The following is a 20,758-nucleotide window of genomic DNA, read 5'->3' as shown; positions in this document are numbered from 1 at the left end:
TAATATAATTTGCTGTATCAATATTGGGGATTTACATACATTAATCAGTCATTGTTTTGTCCCCTAGATTCCTGGGTTTTAATCTATAATACAAAGTAGCTTGATGTATGTCCGTCTGTCTGTCCTTTACGATCTTAGTAACCACTGAATCGATTTGATTCTAATCTTCTGGGAATATATCTACTGGTCCTGTGGTGGTTTTAAGCTATTTTCTTGGGGCGTGGGACACCCTCTAAAAAAACCAAAAAAATTTTTTATGCAGTTAATTTAAAATGTAATGGTTGCAGCACCAGAGGTATTTTTTTTTTAATTACCTCTTGGGGCAATGCCCATAAGGGCTAGGGGCGAAGCTGTTAGTCTATAATACAAAGTAGCTTAATGTCTGTCTGTCTGTCCATCCCTTAAGATCTCGGTAACCACTGAACCGATTGGATTCTACTTTTCAGGGAATATACCTACTAGTCCTGTGGTGATTTTAGGCTATTTTCTTGGGTGGTTGGACACCCATAACCCACCCAAAAACAAAAATCTCCCTTATTCTTTTTTTAATGTAGTGGTTGCAACACCAGAGATACTTAATTTATTTTTAATACCTCTTAGGGCAAAGCCCCTAGAGGCTAGAGGCAAAGCCGCTAATATACATTTAAACGGTAAATAAGAATCTTAACATCAATATAAATATAGATATTAGTTATAAAAATTGATGTCAATCATGCCCACATTTCAAATGAATTTATTTTTACTTAAAGTGAAACTTGTAGCTAGCTAAAATAAGGATTCCCCATCCACTCCCTTTACACCATCCCCTCCCCTCATACTGAAATGAATTTCCAGACCCCAACAACCCTAATTTGACACTTTGAACACTAAAATCGGTCTACAATTGACATAGATACACTTTCAAGGGCCCAAAAAGCTAGTTATAGAGTAGCTGCGCTACTGAAAAATTCTCAAATTTTTCTGATAAGTTTAGATATGCATTTCCTGACCTCAAAAACCCCTAATATGACATTTTCAACACGAAATTCGGGCTCTAAATAATTAAATCCCCTTGTTTTTGGATTTGCCCCAATGTGCATCGTATTATTAACAGCTTTCCGCGGATATAAAAGTACAATTATCAGATTAAAACTAGTTTTTTTTAGCCCCGAGATGTCTAAGGCTCGTTCTAAAAAAACTGGTTTTAATCCTATGATTGTACATTTTTATATTCGTAAAAAACTGGATATAGTAAAATGCTAGACATAGTTTTTTCGTTTGGATGAGAACTGGTTCTAATCCATCGGATATTAAACGGTTTCGAATGAATACGAGAATAGTTATTTCTCGTATCGTATTTCCGCGGACATAGAATGTACAATTATAAGATTAAAACTAGTTTTTTAGCCCCGTGGTGCTGAAGGCACCGGCAAGTCTTTAGTTTACAACTACATTGCATGACCTTTTTCTGCAAGTCCTAACACGTGACATTAATAATTTTGAATTTTCTATGTTGATCATTTAATGTATTTTTTAGATTGTTATGCTTGACCTGAAATCTATTATTTGTGCTGGTTACTCCTGTATCCTACATTTACAAGCCATGGCGGAAGAGGTATGTGTTTTACGGAATCAGGGACAGAACAATAGTAGAGCAACTACCTGGATCCACATGTAATCTATCTTTCGTCTGCCTGGATCCACATGTAATCGACCTTTTCGTCTGCTAGCAAAATGCTTTTTGCTCTTTTGTACCGACTTGGCTGTGTTGATATTCCTGACGCTATTGGTTGATTTTCAAAGGTGCAATTAGGGATGGGCCGGATATCCGGCCGGATAGTTTCAATATCCGGTATCCGGATATACGGTGTGGCCGGATAGTTTCAATATCCGGTATCCGGATATCCGGCCGTATAGTTGCAATATCCGGTATCCGGCCGGATATCCGGCCACACCGGATATCCGGCCCAACCCTAGGTGCAATTGAAAGTCGGCACAGGGTCTTCGGGGTGGTGGCATACAGTTATTTAACCCTTTGTTCCACCTCTATTGCTTTACTCTAATATTACAATGAAAAATACTTTATTATCTCATAATTATGATGAAGAAAATTACTCATTTAATGTGTTTTATTTGTGTGGAAAAGTTTGGTTCTTTATCTTTCCAACCTTTCATTAACACTTGTATAACACAATTGCAGAACACATTTATAAAGTTTAAGGGGAAGAATGGTCCCCTCTCAATTGGGGTTCATTCCATGATTCAATTTTCTTGTCCTAGAATCAAATTTTTCAACATGTCAGTTATTAGTTACTAGCGGCTTCGCCCCTAGCCTCTAGGGGCTTTGCCCAAGAGGTGTTAAAAAAAATTATTGCGAGAGACCATAAAGGACCATGGAAACTCCTTCAAAAAAAAAAAAAAAAAAAAAAAAAAAAATGGGGGGGGATTTTTTGGTTTTTGGGGGGGTTGGGGGTGTCCCACCCCACGAGAAAATAGCTTAAAACCACCACAGGACCAATAGGTAGATACCCTGAAGAGTAGAATCCGATCGGTTCAGTGGTTACCGAGATCTTAAGGGACAGACAGACAGACGGACGGACAGACGGTCAGACGGACAGACGGACAGACAGACATCGTTCTACTTTGTATTATAGACTAGCGGCTACGCCCCTAGAAGCCTCTAGGGGCACTTAAGGTAGGAGGGGAAAAAGTCGACCTCATCCCATTTTAAATTTAAGTTTCAAAAGAGTTAAAAAAAATTTGTTGGGGGGGGGGGTGAAGACACCCTCCCCAAAAATAGTTTAAAACCTTCCCAGGACCTATAAGAAGCTTCACTGTAAAGGAGAACAATATCGGTTCAGCGGTTAGCGAGATCCTTCGGGACAGACAAAAAACGCTTACTACTTTATATTATAGGATTACCTGAACTACATGACAATATATATATAACTCATTATTTTTTTTATGTAGGTGACAATAAAGGCGTTGATTTGCTTGATTGATAAGAAAACTGGTGAAAAGTCAAAAACACGGCCGAGATTTATCAAACAGGACCAGATTGCCATTGCCAGGTAGAACTTAACTAGCCAAAAACCTGCTCCGATCGCCATGGATGTTTTATAGTCAATTATGTTCAATAATGGTGGGAATGTTGACAAGAAGTTTAAGTCTTCTATCTTAAATAGGAGCCGAGAAAATCAAGTTTCCCCCAATTCGGACAGACGAATATTTGGATTTATTGAGTAGCTTCGCTACTTATAAGATTAATTTAACACTTGCATTGATATAAAAAGATAAGTTTTACTCGAAGCAATAATGTAGACGTATTGAAATAATTTTAACGTGGATTTATTACTAAATTCTATGGCATTAGAGCTGGTTTTTTTATCTTATCAATACTCGAAGAAGCCGTAACTACAAAATACTTAATACTAGGGATGGCAATCCGGATCCGGAATCCGCCCAATTTTTGGCCAATTTTGGAATCCGGATCCGGAATCCGTTTTTTAATAGCGGATTCTGGATTCTCATTTGGTAGGCTAAAATTAGCGTCTTGAGTTTTTTCTTTCAATTCCTCCTCTTTGAAGGCAAAGATTTTCATCGTTATATATAATATCTTTTAAAATCTGGTTCGATTCTCGGAAGTGAATTATAGAGAACACCAAGAACATTGATTTTTAGGACATATGTAGCACTTAATTTAAAAAAAAAATCCTTTTAAATTGCTAGAATCCGGAATCCGAATCCGGAATCCGCCATAAATAAGAATCCGGAATCCGCAGGAATCCGCCACTTTTTTTGACGGATTTTTTAAGAATCCGAATCCGGCCCAAAAATTCGACGGCTTGCCATCACTACTTAATACCCTTTTAATGTTTTTTTTGGCTTGAAAAATTAGATTATCAAACTAACGTCATTGGATCTACTGTTTTCAAAAATATAGTTTGCTAGCGACAACGCCCCCTAGAAGCCTCTTGGGGCAATTAATGTATGAGATATCCTTCCTCCAAAATATTTAAAAGCCTTTCCTGGACCTATAAGAAGCTAAGCTTGATTGTAAAGGAGAACCATATCGGTTTAACTTTTAGCGAGAATCAAGATCCTTCGCTGCAGACATAAAAAGCTTACTACTGTAACTATATAGTAGGATATACAGCCATTGACAAATAGAAACTATACTTAAATATTTTGTAATTTCATAATATATTTTTAAAAGCGAAGCTTTTCTATAATTAGGGTCGGTCCGTCCGTCCGTACGTACGTCCGTCCGTCCGTCCGTACGTCCGTCCGAGATAGATAGCTTTTGTTCGTTAATTTAGGCATGTTAGAATTGTCCTATCGATTTCAAACTTTGCATGATGATTCCTGTAGTAGTTGGGTACGATTTAGAAAGCGTAGCAACTCTATAATCATTACCAGAATGACCGTACGTCCATTTTAAACATGTTGATTTTTCTCCTTTTTTAACAACGAATTTTCAAGTGTTCTAATTATCCGTTTGATCTGATTTTTGGTATATTGATTCCTGGGACAACAAAGAACAATATTATAAGCGAAGCAACTCTATAATCAAGTCAAAAAATTTAAGTATGTCCTTAAACATTATCCTGCTTCAAGCAGCTTTTCAACAAATATACTTACAATTTTGCTTTGGCTCTTATACTTTTAAATTCTGATTATTCAGTTCAGATACTATACAAGTGTTAATGTCCGTTTGTCCTACCGTTTCAGTGCTTCGCTTTTATGGATGTTGTCATCCTTGTTTTGTTAAGGTTCGTTACTTCCCATCAAATCTGTATGGAAACATTTAAAGCTCATCCGCAGTTAGGAAGATTCACACTTAGAGACGAAGGTAAGTTTTAATACAATTTGGCCAGATATCCGGTTTGGCCGGACATTCGGCTGATCTAAATTGCCGGATATCCGGTAATTTGCCGTGTATCCGGCATTGGCCAGATATGCGATTGGATATCCGGAATTATAAATCAGCAGGATATCCGGTAATTTGTCGTGTATCCGGCATTGGCCAGATATGCGATTGGATATCCGGAATTATAAATCAGCAGGATTTCCGGTAATTTGTCGTGTATCCGGCGTTGGCAAGATATGCGACCGGATATCCGGAATTAGAATACAGCAGGATATCCGGTATCCGGCAAAAAAAGTATCCGGCCTAACCATAATTTTTAATAACTTTATTAAAAGGCTTTTTGATCAAAATGTTTATAATCTTCATGACTTTTAAGAACTCTAAAAGTGTTGTCCATGAATGCATATTAAGACCATTATTTTTGTTTTATGTTTATATTTCAAACTTTTTTTCCAGTATGGCTTCGAAACCGATTGTCATTCGTTGGATTAGAACCGGTTTTTAGCCATAATGAAAATTCATTGATATATAGCATCGTATAGGAGATATTTTTCCACAAATATTAAAATAAAAACCATAAATTAATAGCTCGGACCTTCGGCCCCTCGGGTCTAACAAAACTGCTTTTAATCTAACACCGTAAAGCTGTCAATAATACGATGCGATAAAGAACTAATATTATATTTTAATATTGAAGTTCAATTGTTAATAATGTGTTTTTTATATTTCAGGTACTACCATCGCCATTGGAAAGATTCTGAAAGTAGTCGAATAAACATTTAATCTATCTATCTTGTCAACAACACATCATATCTCCACAACATCCTAATAACATTATGTTAACTCACTTTACAGATGTCCATTGCTCTTATGAAACGGCAATGGATTATACTCAGATTTGATATGATATATATATTTTTACTAGAAAATAGATCTAAGTACAGTTGGCCTTCTCTAATTATGACAAGTGATTTAACATTATTTTATTATTATGTTTATTAAAGTTAATTGGACTAATATTGATGTGGTGAGGCTGATATGAGTGAACTATTTTGTCCAGTGCAGTGCAGTGAACAATAGTGCACAGTTCACATTTCAACATTTTTAACAATCCAGAGGAACTTAATTTTAAATTCGGCCTTATATAAAAGTTAACTATCATTGGCCAATTATAGACCATATATAAGAGCTTTATGAATTGGTGAAAAATTGGTGGGGGGATAACTTTATTAATTTCCACCCTTTAACCACCCATCCATTAATAAGTATTTAGAAAGGGGAATTTATAGTTATTTATAGCATCGTATTATAAGCAGGTTTCTGCGGATATAAAAATGTACAATTTTTGGCTTAAAAACTGGTTTTAATCTTATAATTGTACTTTTTTATATTCCTAGAAAACTGTAAATAATACGATGCTTTATACATAATTTTTCAGTATGGCTAAGAACCAGTTCTAATCTACCTGATATTTTTAGGTTTCGAAGCTGTACTGGAAAAAAAATCTTCTAAATCTGACTGATCAATGCAAATAATCAAAATCCTAGCTTTTTAAAGACATTGTCAAAAATAAATGGTTTACTTAAAAGCTAAAGTTTTAGGTGTTTATTAGCAATTGTATAATTTCTTTATTGAGAAATAAGTTAGGTACTAAATATGCAGCATATTATAGATTATTTTTTGAGAGTATACTATGCAAAGATGCATCAATTTCTTCCATGGAATTTTAATTTTTGAAGAAAAAAACACGAGAAGCTATGTTACGTATTACACAAATATTGGATTATAGGTAAAAGTCTTGAAATGTGAACTGAAATGTAAATTGTTGAGTTCTGAAATTGTATGTACACCTAATGTTATGTACAATCTTTGCGGACTGAAATAAATATATGTGATGCTTTTTAAATAACAAACAACCAATAAGTTTATTATAATTATTAATTTATTACCCAGCATATTTTTTCCTGCATATTTTCTATAAAATCTTTTTTCTCGTCTCAATTAAAGGGTTGATTCTAGAGGCGTTTTGTCACAGTTTTATATTCATTGACATATATTTTGTTTTTTAGTATGGTTTGTGTGCTTTAAATCCTACGAATAAAACTTAAAATCTGTCACATGTCTTCACGATGGCGTGCCCTATAAAGAACTAACCCTAAAGGCTAAAAATCTAATAGCCACGACTATTGATCAGCTGTGGCTCTCTTCAAGCTTAACTAGGTTTTCATTCAGAAAATAATATTTAACATTTTTTACCGTGCATATGATATTGTATTTAATAACGTAACTATTTAGTGAAAAAAAACGAGTTAAAAGTAATTTTTTAACTAAAAAATATGCAATGTCAAAAAAAAGTGGGATAAATAAATTGTTATTTTGGTTTATATAAAAAAAAATATATTGTTAATATATAATATCTTAATTTTTAATTGCTTTATTTCAGTGTAATACATGATATTTATAGCTCACTGGTTTTAACAGTGATTTTTTTTACTTTGGCTACGATTTGGCCTTTATAACAAAGTGCTTTATATTTCATAAATATATCTATGTATTAATTTAAACTTTAATTTCTTGATTATTTTGATCAATCTTATGTAAAATTGTTGTAAGGCCAAATCTCAGCCTTTTTTATGGTAGGGTAAAATGTAGAAAATTTTATAATTCTTACATTTGATAAATTTAAAAGTAAAACTTTTCAAGTTGCTCCATTTTACCCTAAAGAATATTTTAACTTAGAGAGTGAGGGGTTGATTCAATATGAAATAAATTACTTTACTTTAAATCAATTTCGACTGATCGCATTTTATCATTCTTGCGCAATTTTGAAATTAATTCTATATAAAGTTCGGGAAATAGTATCGTATTAATGAAATCTGATTAAACTAATGGAAAGGTAATTTTGTTAGCTAAAATGCGTATTTCTTGCACCAGAGATTGCGTAGACTTAAAAAATGACTACTTAAAATGCTTTTATCCTAGTATGTTGGCTGCGTCTCACGCGTATAATGGAGCTTTATTCAAAGAGATAAGGGTAGAAATAAATGACTTCAAATTAAGAATAATATAGCTTAAAACTACAGCTTATAGCTTCCATAAAATGCGTAATCATTCGGGAACAGACAATCATAAAAAACTATATAATAGAATTTTTTTAGTAATATGTTGGTTTTAAGGAACCGGCCAATTTTGTCTAATTATTCTTCAAAAATCCTTATATGGAATACGACATAAAATCCGCTTAAATACTTGGACTAGAAGGCCTTCAATGTGGCTTGGAACTCATAAAAATGACTAAATGTCGTCTTTGTCGGGGAAATCCTTTAATATAAAAATCCTATAAACCTATCTCTGCGCACATCAGTACAGGACAGAAGGATAGAAATCTCACGGAACAGGGGGTGTCCCACCCCCGAAGAAAATAGCCTTAAACCACCACCGAACCAGTAGGTATTCCCTGAAGAGTAGAATCCGATCAGTTCAGTGGATACCGAGATCCTAAGGGACGGACAGACATCATTCTATTGTATTGTAGACTAGCGGCTTCGCCCCTAGCCTCTAGGGGCCTTGCCCCAAGAGGTGATAAAAAAAAAATTATGGCGAAAATCGTAAAGGACCATGGAAATCTCCTTCAAAAAAAAAAAAAAAAAAAATGGGGGATTTTTTTGTTTTTGGGGGGGGTTGGGGGTGTCCCACCCCCCAAGAAAATAGCTTAAAACCACTACAGGACCAATAGGTAGATACCCTGAAGAGTAGAATCCGATCGGTTCAGTGGTTACCGAGATCTTAAGGGACAGACGGACAGACAGACATCGTTCTACTTTGTATTGTAGATAGTGTTTCTTAGTCCAATAAAATACTGCAGATATTTCTATCAAAATTAAATTTCAAATCGCTCAGCGGAATTTTATGTAATTTACATTGTTCGACAGTTTATCTTTCAAGATAATAAATATGATTACCAAAAAAATATAAAAGTATGTGAGAAAGGTTTCGTGGATTTTCCTCCCAATATATTTGAATTTCAATTCTTGATTTTAACAAATGCTCTTTAAATATCCTTGTCCGTATTCCAATCCTAGATTTTTTGTGCTTTGTAACTTATGGATGTTGTCATCCTTGTTTCTGTTAAAAAAGAAGGGACAAAAGTTTAATATCCTTATAATAAATTAACAGGATGTCTGTTTGTTTGTCTGTCTGTCTGTGTCTCTGTTTGTCTGCACCGAAGGATCTCGCCAACTGCTGATCTGATCGGGTTCTCTTTAACAGGGTAGCTTCTCATAGCTCCCAGGAAGGTTTATTACTATTTTGGGGGAGGGTACCACCACCCTCCCAAGAGAAATCGCCCCTAGAAAAAAAAATTATCATCCTTCCCCCCCCCCCCTTCAAAAGAATTATCTTAATTATTTTTAAAACTAAAATAAATAGGTTTTGGATTCGACGCCCCCCTCCTCAAGTTCCCCCTTGAGGCCTCTAGGGGCGTAGCCGCAAGTACAAAAAAAAGTAAAAAACTTTTTATTTCAAATTTTATTTTTATTTATGATAATTTAGATGACATTTTAAACGAAATTAAATTTCTTCTACATTTTGAAATAATTTTCTTTAATAAACCAATAAGCACAAAAAAATTAATAAAAACAACAAAGGCAATAATATATGAAGAAAATTTGAGGTATATGGTGATAATAGTGTGTAATGAGAACCAGTCTGTATTGTACGGAATTGTACATTTATTAAACTCCCACCATTTACTTATATTGTATTCTGATATTTCTACAGGTGTTGCATGCAGTTTCTCACATAAGGAACAAAAAGCCTGAAATAAAAAAAATTTAAGAACAAGAAGATCTTTATTGTGTCTATAAAAAATAACGTCATATTAGAATAGTCCATTTGACATAATTCGAGATTTTGTGGCCAAAAGTTTTTTTAATTTATCCACTTTTTTATAGGTTCTGAATAAAAAAATTTTGGCTAAAAAATCACGAATTATGTCATATTAGAATAATGGACTATTCTTATATGACGAAATTTTTTATAGGCACTGTAAAGTGCTTCATATTTTAACTAGGGCAATTATGGTATAAAGATAGCGTTAGGATAGTGTAAAAATAAGTAAACAACATTGATAATTTATAGAAAACTAGCCAATAGTGAGATAGTTATATTGAGCCAACTCTAGTTTTAGATAGCTGCGAGCATCACTTTATCAGAGTAAATGAAAATAATTAGCTTCTTTAAATGGCTTGGCTTTCCAAAAATTGAAAGCAGTAGTTGAGTCTTTTTGTTGTTGTGGATAATCAAGTACATTGAGTTAAATACAATTTCAGAGCTAACTGTCAAACAGTTACTGAGATATTTTGATTCAGACAGACAGCTAAAAATTATTTGTATTAAAATTTTTTTCTCAAACCTGTGACCAAATATTCTGGATGCCATCATGTAGAGAATAATACTCCTTCCACCATGAATACTGGTTGTACAAGGTATGATTATTGTCCAGTAGAGTCAGGTATTCAGCTAGTTCTGCAGGTCCTGAGAAATCCTGCAACATGAATACTAGTTGTACAAGGTATCATTATTGTCCTGTAGAGTCAGGTATTCAGCTAGTTCTGCAGGTCCTGAGAAATCCTGAAATATGAAACCTAGTTGTACAAGATATGACTGTTGTCCAGTAGAATCAGATATACAGCAAGTTCTGCAGGTCCTGAATAATCATGTAACTTGAATACTGGTTGTACAAAGTATGATTTTTGTCCAGTAGAGTCAGGTATTCTGCCAATAATGCTGCAACTTAAATACTGGTTGTACAAAGTATGATTATTGTCCAGTAGAACCAGGCATTATGCCAAGATCTGCAGGTCCTGAGAAATCCTGCAACATGATTACTAGTTGTACAAGAAATTATTATTGTCCAGTAGAAGTATTATGCCAGGATCTGCAGGTCATGAAAAATCCTGCAAAATGATTTTTAAAGGATAGCACACACAGAAAACTAAACTCATGCCAAAGCAATCACAAAATTTATACTGAAAAGCTTAGGTTTGTTGTCATTTATGTTCATATATTTTTAAGTATCTATCATTAATATTGATTTACCTGTATGTCAATAAATGAATGAGAAGGAGCTACTTTAGACTTTACCTTTATGTTGATATTTGAATGAGGTGGAGTTTACCTGAATGTCAATATATGAATGAGGAGGAGCTATTTTAGAATGTCCTGCAACACCTAAATAATTAAAACAGTTTTGTATTATATTTAACATGTAAAGTGTGTTCCATTAAGCCTAGGATCCATCACACTGTGTTCTGTAATGCATCACATGTAATGCTTGTGTTTTTCTTTAATAGGTTTTTTTGTTTATGGACAAAAAGTCAAATTAACAAAGTAAAATGAATTTGTGTTTGGGGGATGCCTTTTAAAAATGTAATCAATAAAAGAAAATTTTTATATGCATATTCAACTACAAAAAAAATGAGTTTACTGCAAGCCTTTTAAAAGCATATAATATATAAATATTAATATATGTATGTCAAACTACATAAGTACATAAAATCTAACTGAAAAATGTTCTACCTGAAACTATGGGAACAACTCCTTTTTCCAAAGAATTCCAGAATTTCTCAGTTACATAGTCCTGACAGTTGGAATTCTCCAGGGCCAGGTAGAACTTGGAATCTGTCCACAGAGAGGAGTAACAGGAATCATTACATTTTACTCCATTGCACTTTCCCACCTACAAAAAAGTTAATTCTTATAGAGATATTACTCTCTGTACTAGGTGTGCATTATGAATCTTAAAATCTTTATATTTTAAATAATCAGAGGTACACCCCTGACAAGTAAAGCAAGCCTACATAAATTGATTCATTCCTGAGCAAACCACCCTCCCAAAAGAAATAAAAATTTCTCAATTACTGAAAGTTTTGTACTTTCAGATAATAGTAAAATGAAAGATTCTTAAAGCTCAGGATTGGAACAGTTTTTTTTCACATCACTTTTGCTCATTTTCTATTTTCTGACACTTTTCTCCACCCAAAAAATATTTTAAAAATTTGTGTGATTGTGTCAAATGAAGGTATTTTACCTGATTAATATTAATGAATTTACTAAGCTCTTTAATATAATCTTCTCTTTGTGATGAAGTTTTACAGTTAGACACAGCCCAACTAACAATTTTGTCCTTGTCTACTTTCATTCTATTATCATGACTTACCTTTTTAATAGTTAGTTCATATTTTTTTGAGATTTAAATGCATTTCAGTTTACTCTCTCTAATTTTATTTATCTTTTTTTGTTAAAAATCAGTAAATAAACTAAAAAAACTATCCATCAATCAAAAATATCTCTTAATTATTGACTGTCTCTCTATAAATCATAATAATTCATAATAAAATCATTCAAAATATTTAATTTTATATAATAGATTGTATTTGTGCTATAATAAAGATCTATATATTTTTGAGAAATTGTAATAGGTAAAATTTAAATTCAAATTGAACTATCCTTATGTAAATGTGTAAACTCTGGCTCCATCCATGAAGCTGGAGGTTTTAAATCTCCAAATTTTCTTTCTTCATTTTTTAATTTAAAAGCATTGTATGGAAAATAGATATCAGAGTCAAGCCTGTTTTTGAGAAAAAGTTACAGAAATCATTTATTGGAAGTATAGCTATGCATTAGGTCTATTGGATTTGTCAACCCTACCTAAATAGAAAGAGAGAGAGAGAGAGAGAGAGAGAGAGAGAAGAGAGAGAGAGAGAGAGAGAGAGAGAGAGAGAGAGAGAGCGAGAGAGAGAGAGAGAGAGAGAGAGGGAGAGAGAGAAAGAGAGAGATAGACAGAGAAAGTGAAAGAGACAGACAGACAGAGAAAGAGGGAGAAAGAGATGGAGAGTAAGAGAAACACAGGACTATCAGTAAGAGAAGGAAAGAGAGAGCAAGAGAAAGAGTGAGAAATAGACAGAAGTGAAGGGTAAGATAAGATAAAGAAAAAGCAACAGAAGAATAAGAAAAGTAAATACAAATTCTACCACTTATAGAGTGGCTTTGCAACCAAAAGGAATTCTCAGATTTGCTACTTTACAATCATAAGATTTCTATAACTCATTCCTGTATGACATAGTCCAATTAAAGAAATTATCATATGCTGACAGATCCTGCATATCCATTACTGGAGACTCATGACTCATAAATATATATACCTAGGGAAATAATCTATAATATGACTATAGTCTAGATAAAGAAATCATCATAGGTAGATAGATCCTTCATATCCATTACTGGAGACTCGTGACTCATAAATATATATACCTAGGGAAATAATCTATAATATAACTATAGTCTAGTAAAAGAAATCATCATAGGTAGATAGATCATGCATATCCATTACTGGAGACTCATGACTCATAAATATATATACCTAGGTAAATAATCTATAATATAACTATAGTCTAGTAAAAGAAATCATCATAGGTAGATAGATCATGCATATCCATTACTGGAGACTCATGACTCATAAATATATATACCTAGGTAAATAATCTATAATATGACTATAGTCTAGATAAAGAAATCATCATAGGTAGATAGATCATGCATATCCATTACTGGAGACTCATGACTCATAAATATATATACCTAGGGAAATAATCTATAATATAACTATAGTCTAGTAAAAGAAATCATCATAGGTAGATAGATCATGCATATCCATTACTGGAGACTCATGACTCATAAATATATATACCTAGGGAAATAATCTATAATATGACTATAGTCTAGATAAAGAAATCATCATAGGTAGATAGATCATGCATATCCATTACTGGAGACTCATAACTCATAAATATATATACCTAGGGAAATAATCTATAATATGACTATAGTCTAGATAAAGAAATCATCATAGGTAGATAGATCATGCATATCCATTACTGGAGACTCATAACTCATAAATATATATACCTAGGGAAATAATCTATAATATGACTATAGTCTAGATAAAGAAATCATCATAGGTAGATAGATCATGCATATCCATTACTGGAGACTCATAACTCATAAATATATATACCTAGGTAAATAAACTATATTATGACTATAGTCTAGTTAAAGAAATCATCATAGTCATTAGGACGGGTTCATATCGGAATTAGACAAAGAGGGGATGTGCAATAGATAAAACTAACTTAAAGAAAATTTCTGACCAAAAAAGAATTTTAAAAAATTGAGATTTAGAGTGCGACCACTTAAAGATGTAATTCATTAATAAAAAAATATGCAAAGTCGACATTCAAGTCCTTACTACTTATTATCTCAGTTCCTTTTAGTGCTAGAATGCTAAATATTTTTGTGCATTTCCCCAGTTTAATAATGAATTTCCTACTATAAGTCATATTTCGCTTCCTTACCCTTTATTTACCAACCTTTTACCAACGACCAGACATACAATTGTATAGCTATTTGTAAATGAGAGTAAAAATTTATTGAATCAGAACTATGGCTTCATAGTGCTCCCAGGAAAGGCCTTGAGGAGTAGAATCAGGAACTTTTGTCCGTTTCAAAATATCTGGTTCCTAGCCTTAGAAATTACTAAAAAGCCACCATTTTTAAAGGTTTATTGAGAATTGTCAAATTGTAGAGGTTTTTTGAGGTTTTCTCAGGCTAGGAATGTGATTTGTACCTGATTTGATCTTCTTGAATATTGTGAAGGTAAAAACAAGGATTTGGCAAACCATGGCAAATCTAAAGAAATATGCAACAATAAAAGAACAATGTACCTCATTTAAATGATTTTTAACAACCTTTTCACCTTTCAATATATTAAAAGTTTATTAATTGATTGCAAATTTATCAAATTTTGACAGATATTTGTGCACATCTTATTTAAATATTTGGATCTATTGCAGTTCACGGTAAAATATTGCTGGTAATGAATATTGCCAAAAATCTATGAATTTTAAAAGCTGCTAGCTGCCAAACGGCTGAACGTACAGATCATGCCCGCACACTGTTTTAAGCAGCATAAGAAGGCCTACAAATAATCTGGAATAGCCATAAATCAATAATGCATAATTATCTCGCAGTGCAGTGAAATGTGCAAAAAAGGTCTAATTTACGCGTTTTTTCTTCAGTAAAGCTTTCCCTGTGCATCATTAGATCTTGGCTATTCCAGATTATTTGTAGGCCTTCTTATACCGCTTAAAATGGTGTGCGGGTATGATCTTTACGTTCAGCCATTTGGCAGCTAGCAGCCTTTAAAAGTCATAGATTTTGGGCAATATTCGTTACCAGCAATATTTTACCGTGAACTGCAGTAGATCCAAATATTTTATTTATAACATGTATTCAAATTCAAATTGGGGGGTGAGGGCTACCTTCAATAAACTTCCCATGTACAAACATCCTTGACAAATTAAACACGTAACACAGAAAGAAAAAATAAAAAGGAGATGCCTTTTTTAGTAGTTTTGTTTCTAAAAGTAGTCTTAAAAATTGGTGAGTTGATGAGGAAAAAGCAAATGAAATATAGTTCCTAAGATTTTCCATGAGATAAAATCTTTACCTAGAGAATGAAAAATAATGGCATCAGATTCTTCTAATTTTGATCTATCTCTTGTAAACATACATTTCTAAATTAAATTTTTTTTATTTCAAGTTGGGAGGGACATTGGGTTGAAAATTAAACTAGTCCCTAAAGTTTTATAGCCATATTATCTTATTTGTTGGCTCACAAACTTTGATTACTTTATTGAATTTTAATTAAAAGCGAAGCTTTTCTATAATTAAGGTAGGTCCGTCCGTCCGAGATAGATAGCTTTTATTAGTTAATTTAGGCATGTTAGAATTGTCCTATCGATTTCAAACTTTGCATAGTGATTCCTGTAGTAGTTAGGTATGATTTAGAAAGCGTAGCAACTCTATAATCATTACCAGAATGTCCGTACGTCCATTTTAAACATGTTGATTTTTCTACTTTTTTAACAACAAATTGTTATGTGATCTAATTAACCGTTTGATCTGATTATAGGTATGTTGATTCCTGGGACAACAAAGAACAGTATTATAAGCGAAGCAACTCTATAATCAAGTCCTAAAAATGTAAGTATGTCCTTAAACAATATCCTGTATTTAAGCAGTTTTTCATCAGATTTACTTACAATTTTGTTTCCTTCGACTTTTAAACATTTATATTCTGATTATTTAGTTCTCACACTATAAAGAGTTAATTTTCGTTTGTCCTAACGTTTCAGTGCTTCGCTTTTATGGATGTTGTCATCCTTGTTTAACCTATTAACCAATTATTAATCTACTGAAGGAGAATTTTATTTATCTTCATTGGGGTTGTATATAATTTATAGTTCATTGTTACCTTAAATGGTAATAATAGGGTGTCCAAAACTAACCTGATTACAATTATTTCGATAATGTGGCAACCATGATTTCATATTCCAGTCTTTATGGTAATGACAGGGTGTCCAAAACTAACTTGATTACAATTATTTTGATAATGTGGCAACCATGATTTCATATCCCAGTCTTTATGGTAATGACAGGGTGTCCAAAACTAACCTGATTACAATTATGTTGATAATATGGCAACCATGATTTCATATCCCAGTCTGTATGGTAATGACAGGGTGTCCAAAACTAACCTGATTACAATTGTTTTGATAATGTGGCAACCATGATTTCATATTCCAGTCTTTATGGTAATGACAGGTTGTCCAAAACTAACCTGATTACAATTATTTTGATAATGTGGCAACCATGATTTCATATCCCAGTCTTTATGGTAATGACAGGGTGTCCAATACTGACCTGATTACAATTATTTCAATAATGTGGCAACCATGATTTCAAATCCCAGTCTTTATGGTAATAATAGGGTGTCTAAAACTGACCTGATTACAATTATTTTGATAATGTGGCAACCATGATTTCATATCCCAGTCTTTATGGTAATGACAGGGTGTCCAAAACTAACCTGATTAAAATTATTTTGATAATGAGGCAACCATGATTTCATATCCCAGTCTTTATGGTAATGATAGGGTGTCCAAAACTAACCTGATTACAATTATTTTGATAATGTGGCAACCATGATTTCATATTCCAGTCTTTATGGTAATGACAGGGTGTCCAAAACTAACCTGATTACAATTATTTTGATAATGTGGCAACCATGATTTCATATTCCAGTCTTTATGGTAATGACAGGGTGTCCAAAACTAACCTGATTACAATTATTTTGATAATGTAGCAACCATGATTTCATATCCCGTTCTTTATGGTAATGACAGGGTGTCCAAAACTAACCTGATTACAATTATTTTGATAATGTGGCAACCATGATTTCATATCCTAGTCTTTATGGTAATGACAGGGTGTCCAAAACTAACCTGATTACAATTATTTTGATAATGTGGCAACCATGATTTCATATCCCAGTCTTTATGGTAATGATAGGGTGTCCAAAACTAACCTGATTACAATTATTTTGATAATGTGGCAACCATGATTTCATATCCCAGTCTTTATGGTAATGACAGGGTGTCCAAAACTAACCTGATTACAATTATTTTGATAATGTGGCAACCATGATTTCATATCCCGTTCTTTATGGTAATGACAGGGTGTCCAAAACTAACCTGATTACAATTATTTTGATAATGTGGCAACCATGATTTCATATCCTAGTCTTTATGGTAATGACAGGGTGTCCAAAACTAACCTGATTACAATTATTTTGATAATGTGGCAACCATGATTTCATATCCCAGTCTTTATGGTAATGATAGGGTGTCCAAAACTAACCTGATTACAATTATTTTGATAATGTGGCAACCATGATTTCATATCCCAGTCTTTATGGTAATGATAGGGTGTCCAAAACAAAACTGTTTTCATACTAGAAATAGATGATATTAATTATGTTTATCTGATATCTATGTATACAAAGTAGAACGTTGAACGTCCGTCTGTTTGTTAATCCCTTAAGATCACAGTAACTGATTAACTGATTTAGCTCTGCTATTCAGGGAATTTACCTGTGGTTTTAAGCTATTTTAGGGCGGTTGAGAAAGAAATGGTTAAATACTCAGCACCCCCCCCCCCTCCCCCTATGTTAGGGGCGATAATGGTAATTTCATTTGATGATTACAGCTTTAATTTTTCACTAAAATCAGGTTTTAAATATTATGCAATCAACACAACCATTATTTTAAAAGCGTAGCTTTTCTATAATTAGGGTCGGTCCGTCCGTCCGCACGTCTGAGATGGGTAGCTTTTTTCATTAATTTATGCATGTTAGAATTGTCCTATCGATTTCAAACTTTGCATGGTGATTCCTGTAGTAGTTAGGTACGATTTAGCAAGCGTAGCAACTCTATAATCACTACCAAAATGTCCGTACGTCCATTTTTAACATGTTGATTTTTTTATACATTTTTAACAACTAATTTGTATGTGATCCATTTTCCCGATTGTTCTGATTTTTGGTTTACTGATTCCTAGGACAACAAAGTACATTATCATAAGCAAAGCAACTCTATAATCAAGTCCCAAAAATGTAAGTATGTCCATAAACATTATCTTTTTTAACAAATTTACTCACAATTATTCTTTGATTGTTAATGTCCGTTTGTCCTACCGTTTCAGAGATTCGCTTTTATGGATGTTGTCATCCTTGTTTTTTTAAATCTTTAATTTTAATTTACTGATACAACAATACTATACTAAATTTTGATTCGTTAAGTTGCTAATTACTTCAACTTTAAACTAAATAATATTAATTAAAGTATAATAACACCCGTGCCGACTTTCAATCGGATATTTGAGTATATGTCAATAACATCAGGATTTTAAAAACAAAAAAAAGTCACTACAAAAGAACAGAAAGCAATTTGCCAGGAGACGAAAAAGGGCCCCAGCATTGGATCCAGGTAGTTGAATGGGTTATACATCTATACTAAATACATTTATCATAAGCGAAGCTTTTCTATAATTAGGGTCGGTCCCCCCGTCAATTGAGAAAGCATAGCAACTTTATAATCATTATCAGAATGTTCATTTTAAACATGTCGATTTTTAACAACAAATCTTTATGAGATATAATTATCCGATTGATCTGATTTTTGGAATACTTATTCCTAGTACAATAAAGTATAATGTTATAAGTGAAGCATCTCTATAATCAAGTCCAAGAATGTTAGTATGTCCTAAAACATTATATTGTATTTAAGCAGTTTTTTAACTAATTTCCTTACAATTTTGTTTCGAATTTTATACATTTATATTCTGATTATTCAGGTTTGACACTCTACAAGTGTCAATGTTTGTTTGTCCTTCGTTTTAGAGCTTTGCTTTTATGGATGTTGTCATTCTTGTTATGATTAAATAATTATACCTGTTGGTAAAAGTGTTTAGTGTAATAATAGTAATTACAAATTGAAACTGCAAATTTTGCAAAATCATTTTTATTTATGTGCATTTCATCTGAAAGTTGCAAAAATATAAAATAAATAAATTTCTAACAAGACCTACAAAATGGCCATAACACGCATATCATCTATAATACAAAGTAGCCCAATGTCAGTCCGTCTGACCGTCTGAAGCTTAAGATCTCAGTAACTGCTGAACCGATTGAGCTAAACTCTTCATTGAATATACCTACTTATCCTGGGGTGGTTTTAAGCTATTTTCTAAAGAAGAAAAAATATCCCCTACACCCTCCCTCTAAATTTTTTTTTTTTTTCTTTTTTTTTGTGAACAAAAGTAATTGCTGAACCAAATGGGCTCTACATGATATAGCTATTGGTTCTGTGGTGGTTTTAAGCTACTTCCTTGGAACAGCCCCCCCCCCCCCCAACTTTTCGCTTTAAAATGGTGGTATTTTGGTAAAGGCTGCCAGCCTCCACGTAAGCATTTAAAAGTATCAATTGTATCATTTCATTTACGTCTAAAATATCATCATGATGAAGCAAAAACATAGTTCAGTTGTAAATTTAGATTTTCTTTCATGGGTTATTGGACAAGGAGGAAGGGGACATTGGGCTGTTTATTATACTAGTCCCTAAAGTTTTATAAGAACGTTTTCTTATTCGTTATCTTTACAACTTTGGGGACTGAATTTTGATTGGTTTGTTTATTGAGTTGAGTGTTCAAACGTTTCAAACACTGATTGTAATCTACAGACGCGGCAATTTTGTTGTCCTAGGAAACAATATCCCAAAAATCAGATCAATCGGATAATTATATTTCAAAAAAATTTGTTATTAAATAACTAAAAAAATCAACATGTTTAAAATGGACATTCTGGTAGCGATTATAGAGTTGGTACGCTTTCTAAATCACCGTGCAATACTTATACAGGAATCACCATGCAAAGTTTGAAATCGAAAGGACAATTCTAACATGCCAGAGTTTAGGACGGACAGATCGACTAAGACAATAGAAAAGCCTCGCTTTTAACAATTAGAGGATAATACTAATATTAAATTTAATTTAAATTTGTAATTTTAATGCGTTGTAATAGTTATTTCTCGCATCGTATTATAAACAGCTTTCCGCGGATATAGAATGTACAATTATAAGATTAAAACCAGTTTTTTAGCCCCTAGGTGCCGTAGGCACGGGCTAAAAAAACTGGTTTTAATCTTATGATTGTACATTTTTATATTAGTAGAAAGCTGGATATAATACGATGCTAGACATAGTTTTTTCGTATGGATGAGAACCGGTTCCTATCCACCGGATTCGAATGAATACGAGAAAAGATTTTATGGACTAATAACTTTTGACAAAAACAAGAAATTAGACTGTCATTATTATGTTAATAAAGCCATTAGTTTTGTAATATCATTTCATTAAAACAAGGATGACAACATCCATAAAAGCGAAGCACTG

At 32.9% G+C, this 20,758-nt stretch overlaps 3 protein-coding genes across 37 annotated transcripts in view; 1 reads left to right on the top strand and 2 right to left on the bottom strand.

Moving 5' to 3' along the window:
* The window catches only part of eRF3 (eukaryotic translation release factor 3), a 33,412-nt gene extending 26,618 nt beyond the window's left edge, over positions 1 to 6,794 (top strand). The window contains exons 14-19 of one of the 30 annotated variants that reach the window (XR_013883496.1): positions 1,517 to 1,594; positions 2,950 to 3,050; positions 4,752 to 4,831; positions 5,581 to 5,660; positions 5,854 to 5,876; positions 6,680 to 6,794. Coding sequence is in view for 2 of the 30 variants with exons in the window: in XM_080175228.1 (XP_080031354.1) it covers positions 1,517 to 1,594; positions 2,950 to 3,050; positions 4,752 to 4,831; positions 5,581 to 5,624 (303 nt within the window). In the remaining 28 variants the exon portion in view is untranslated. Of the gene's footprint in view, positions 1 to 1,516; positions 1,595 to 2,949; positions 3,051 to 4,751; positions 4,832 to 5,580 lie in introns of all 30 variants that reach the window. The other 29 variants (XR_013883495.1, XR_013883494.1, XR_013883493.1 and 26 more) reach the window with 29 other exon arrangements.
* Positions 6,795 to 9,361: 2,567 nt separating this feature from the next.
* Positions 9,362 to 12,106, bottom strand: LOC145330022 (glycoprotein 3-alpha-L-fucosyltransferase A-like). Of its 2 annotated transcripts, XM_080174557.1 has the most exons (5): positions 11,940 to 12,105; positions 11,429 to 11,588; positions 11,028 to 11,080; positions 10,263 to 10,394; positions 9,362 to 9,665 (listed from the first exon to the last, which is right to left on the bottom strand). In XM_080174557.1, exons 1-5 carry the CDS (start codon positions 12,048 to 12,050, stop codon positions 9,387 to 9,389), a joined length of 735 nt encoding a protein of 244 aa, XP_080030683.1. In that variant the 5' UTR covers positions 12,051 to 12,105; the 3' UTR covers positions 9,362 to 9,386. The 2 variants fall into 2 exon arrangements, with proteins under 2 accessions (XP_080030683.1, XP_080030684.1); XM_080174558.1 differs by lacking the exon at positions 9,362 to 9,665 and having other exon boundaries at positions 10,359 to 10,480; positions 11,940 to 12,106.
* Positions 12,107 to 12,293: 187 nt separating this feature from the next.
* On the bottom strand, positions 12,294 to 19,350 carry LOC145330021 (alpha-(1,3)-fucosyltransferase fut-5-like). Of its 5 annotated transcripts, XM_080174552.1 has the most exons (6): positions 19,260 to 19,350; positions 17,669 to 17,762; positions 15,417 to 15,483; positions 14,535 to 14,596; positions 12,966 to 13,053; positions 12,294 to 12,483 (listed from the first exon to the last, which is right to left on the bottom strand). In XM_080174552.1, exons 1-6 carry the CDS (start codon positions 19,325 to 19,327, stop codon positions 12,344 to 12,346), a joined length of 519 nt encoding a protein of 172 aa, XP_080030678.1. In that variant the 5' UTR covers positions 19,328 to 19,350; the 3' UTR covers positions 12,294 to 12,343. The 5 variants fall into 5 exon arrangements, with proteins under 5 accessions (XP_080030678.1, XP_080030680.1, XP_080030679.1 ...); XM_080174554.1 differs by lacking the exons at positions 17,669 to 17,762; positions 19,260 to 19,350 and adding an exon at positions 17,254 to 17,339; XM_080174553.1 differs by lacking the exons at positions 17,669 to 17,762; positions 19,260 to 19,350 and adding an exon at positions 16,590 to 16,675.
* Between the last annotated feature and the right edge of the window lie 1,408 nt (positions 19,351 to 20,758).

This window comes from Acartia tonsa, chromosome 10 (genome assembly GCF_053477335.1).
Source record: "Acartia tonsa isolate MP-2025a chromosome 10, ASM5347733v1, whole genome shotgun sequence".
Taxonomy (NCBI): domain Eukaryota; kingdom Metazoa; phylum Arthropoda; class Copepoda; order Calanoida; family Acartiidae; genus Acartia; species Acartia tonsa.
This window is presented reverse-complemented; position numbering and strand designations above follow the sequence as displayed.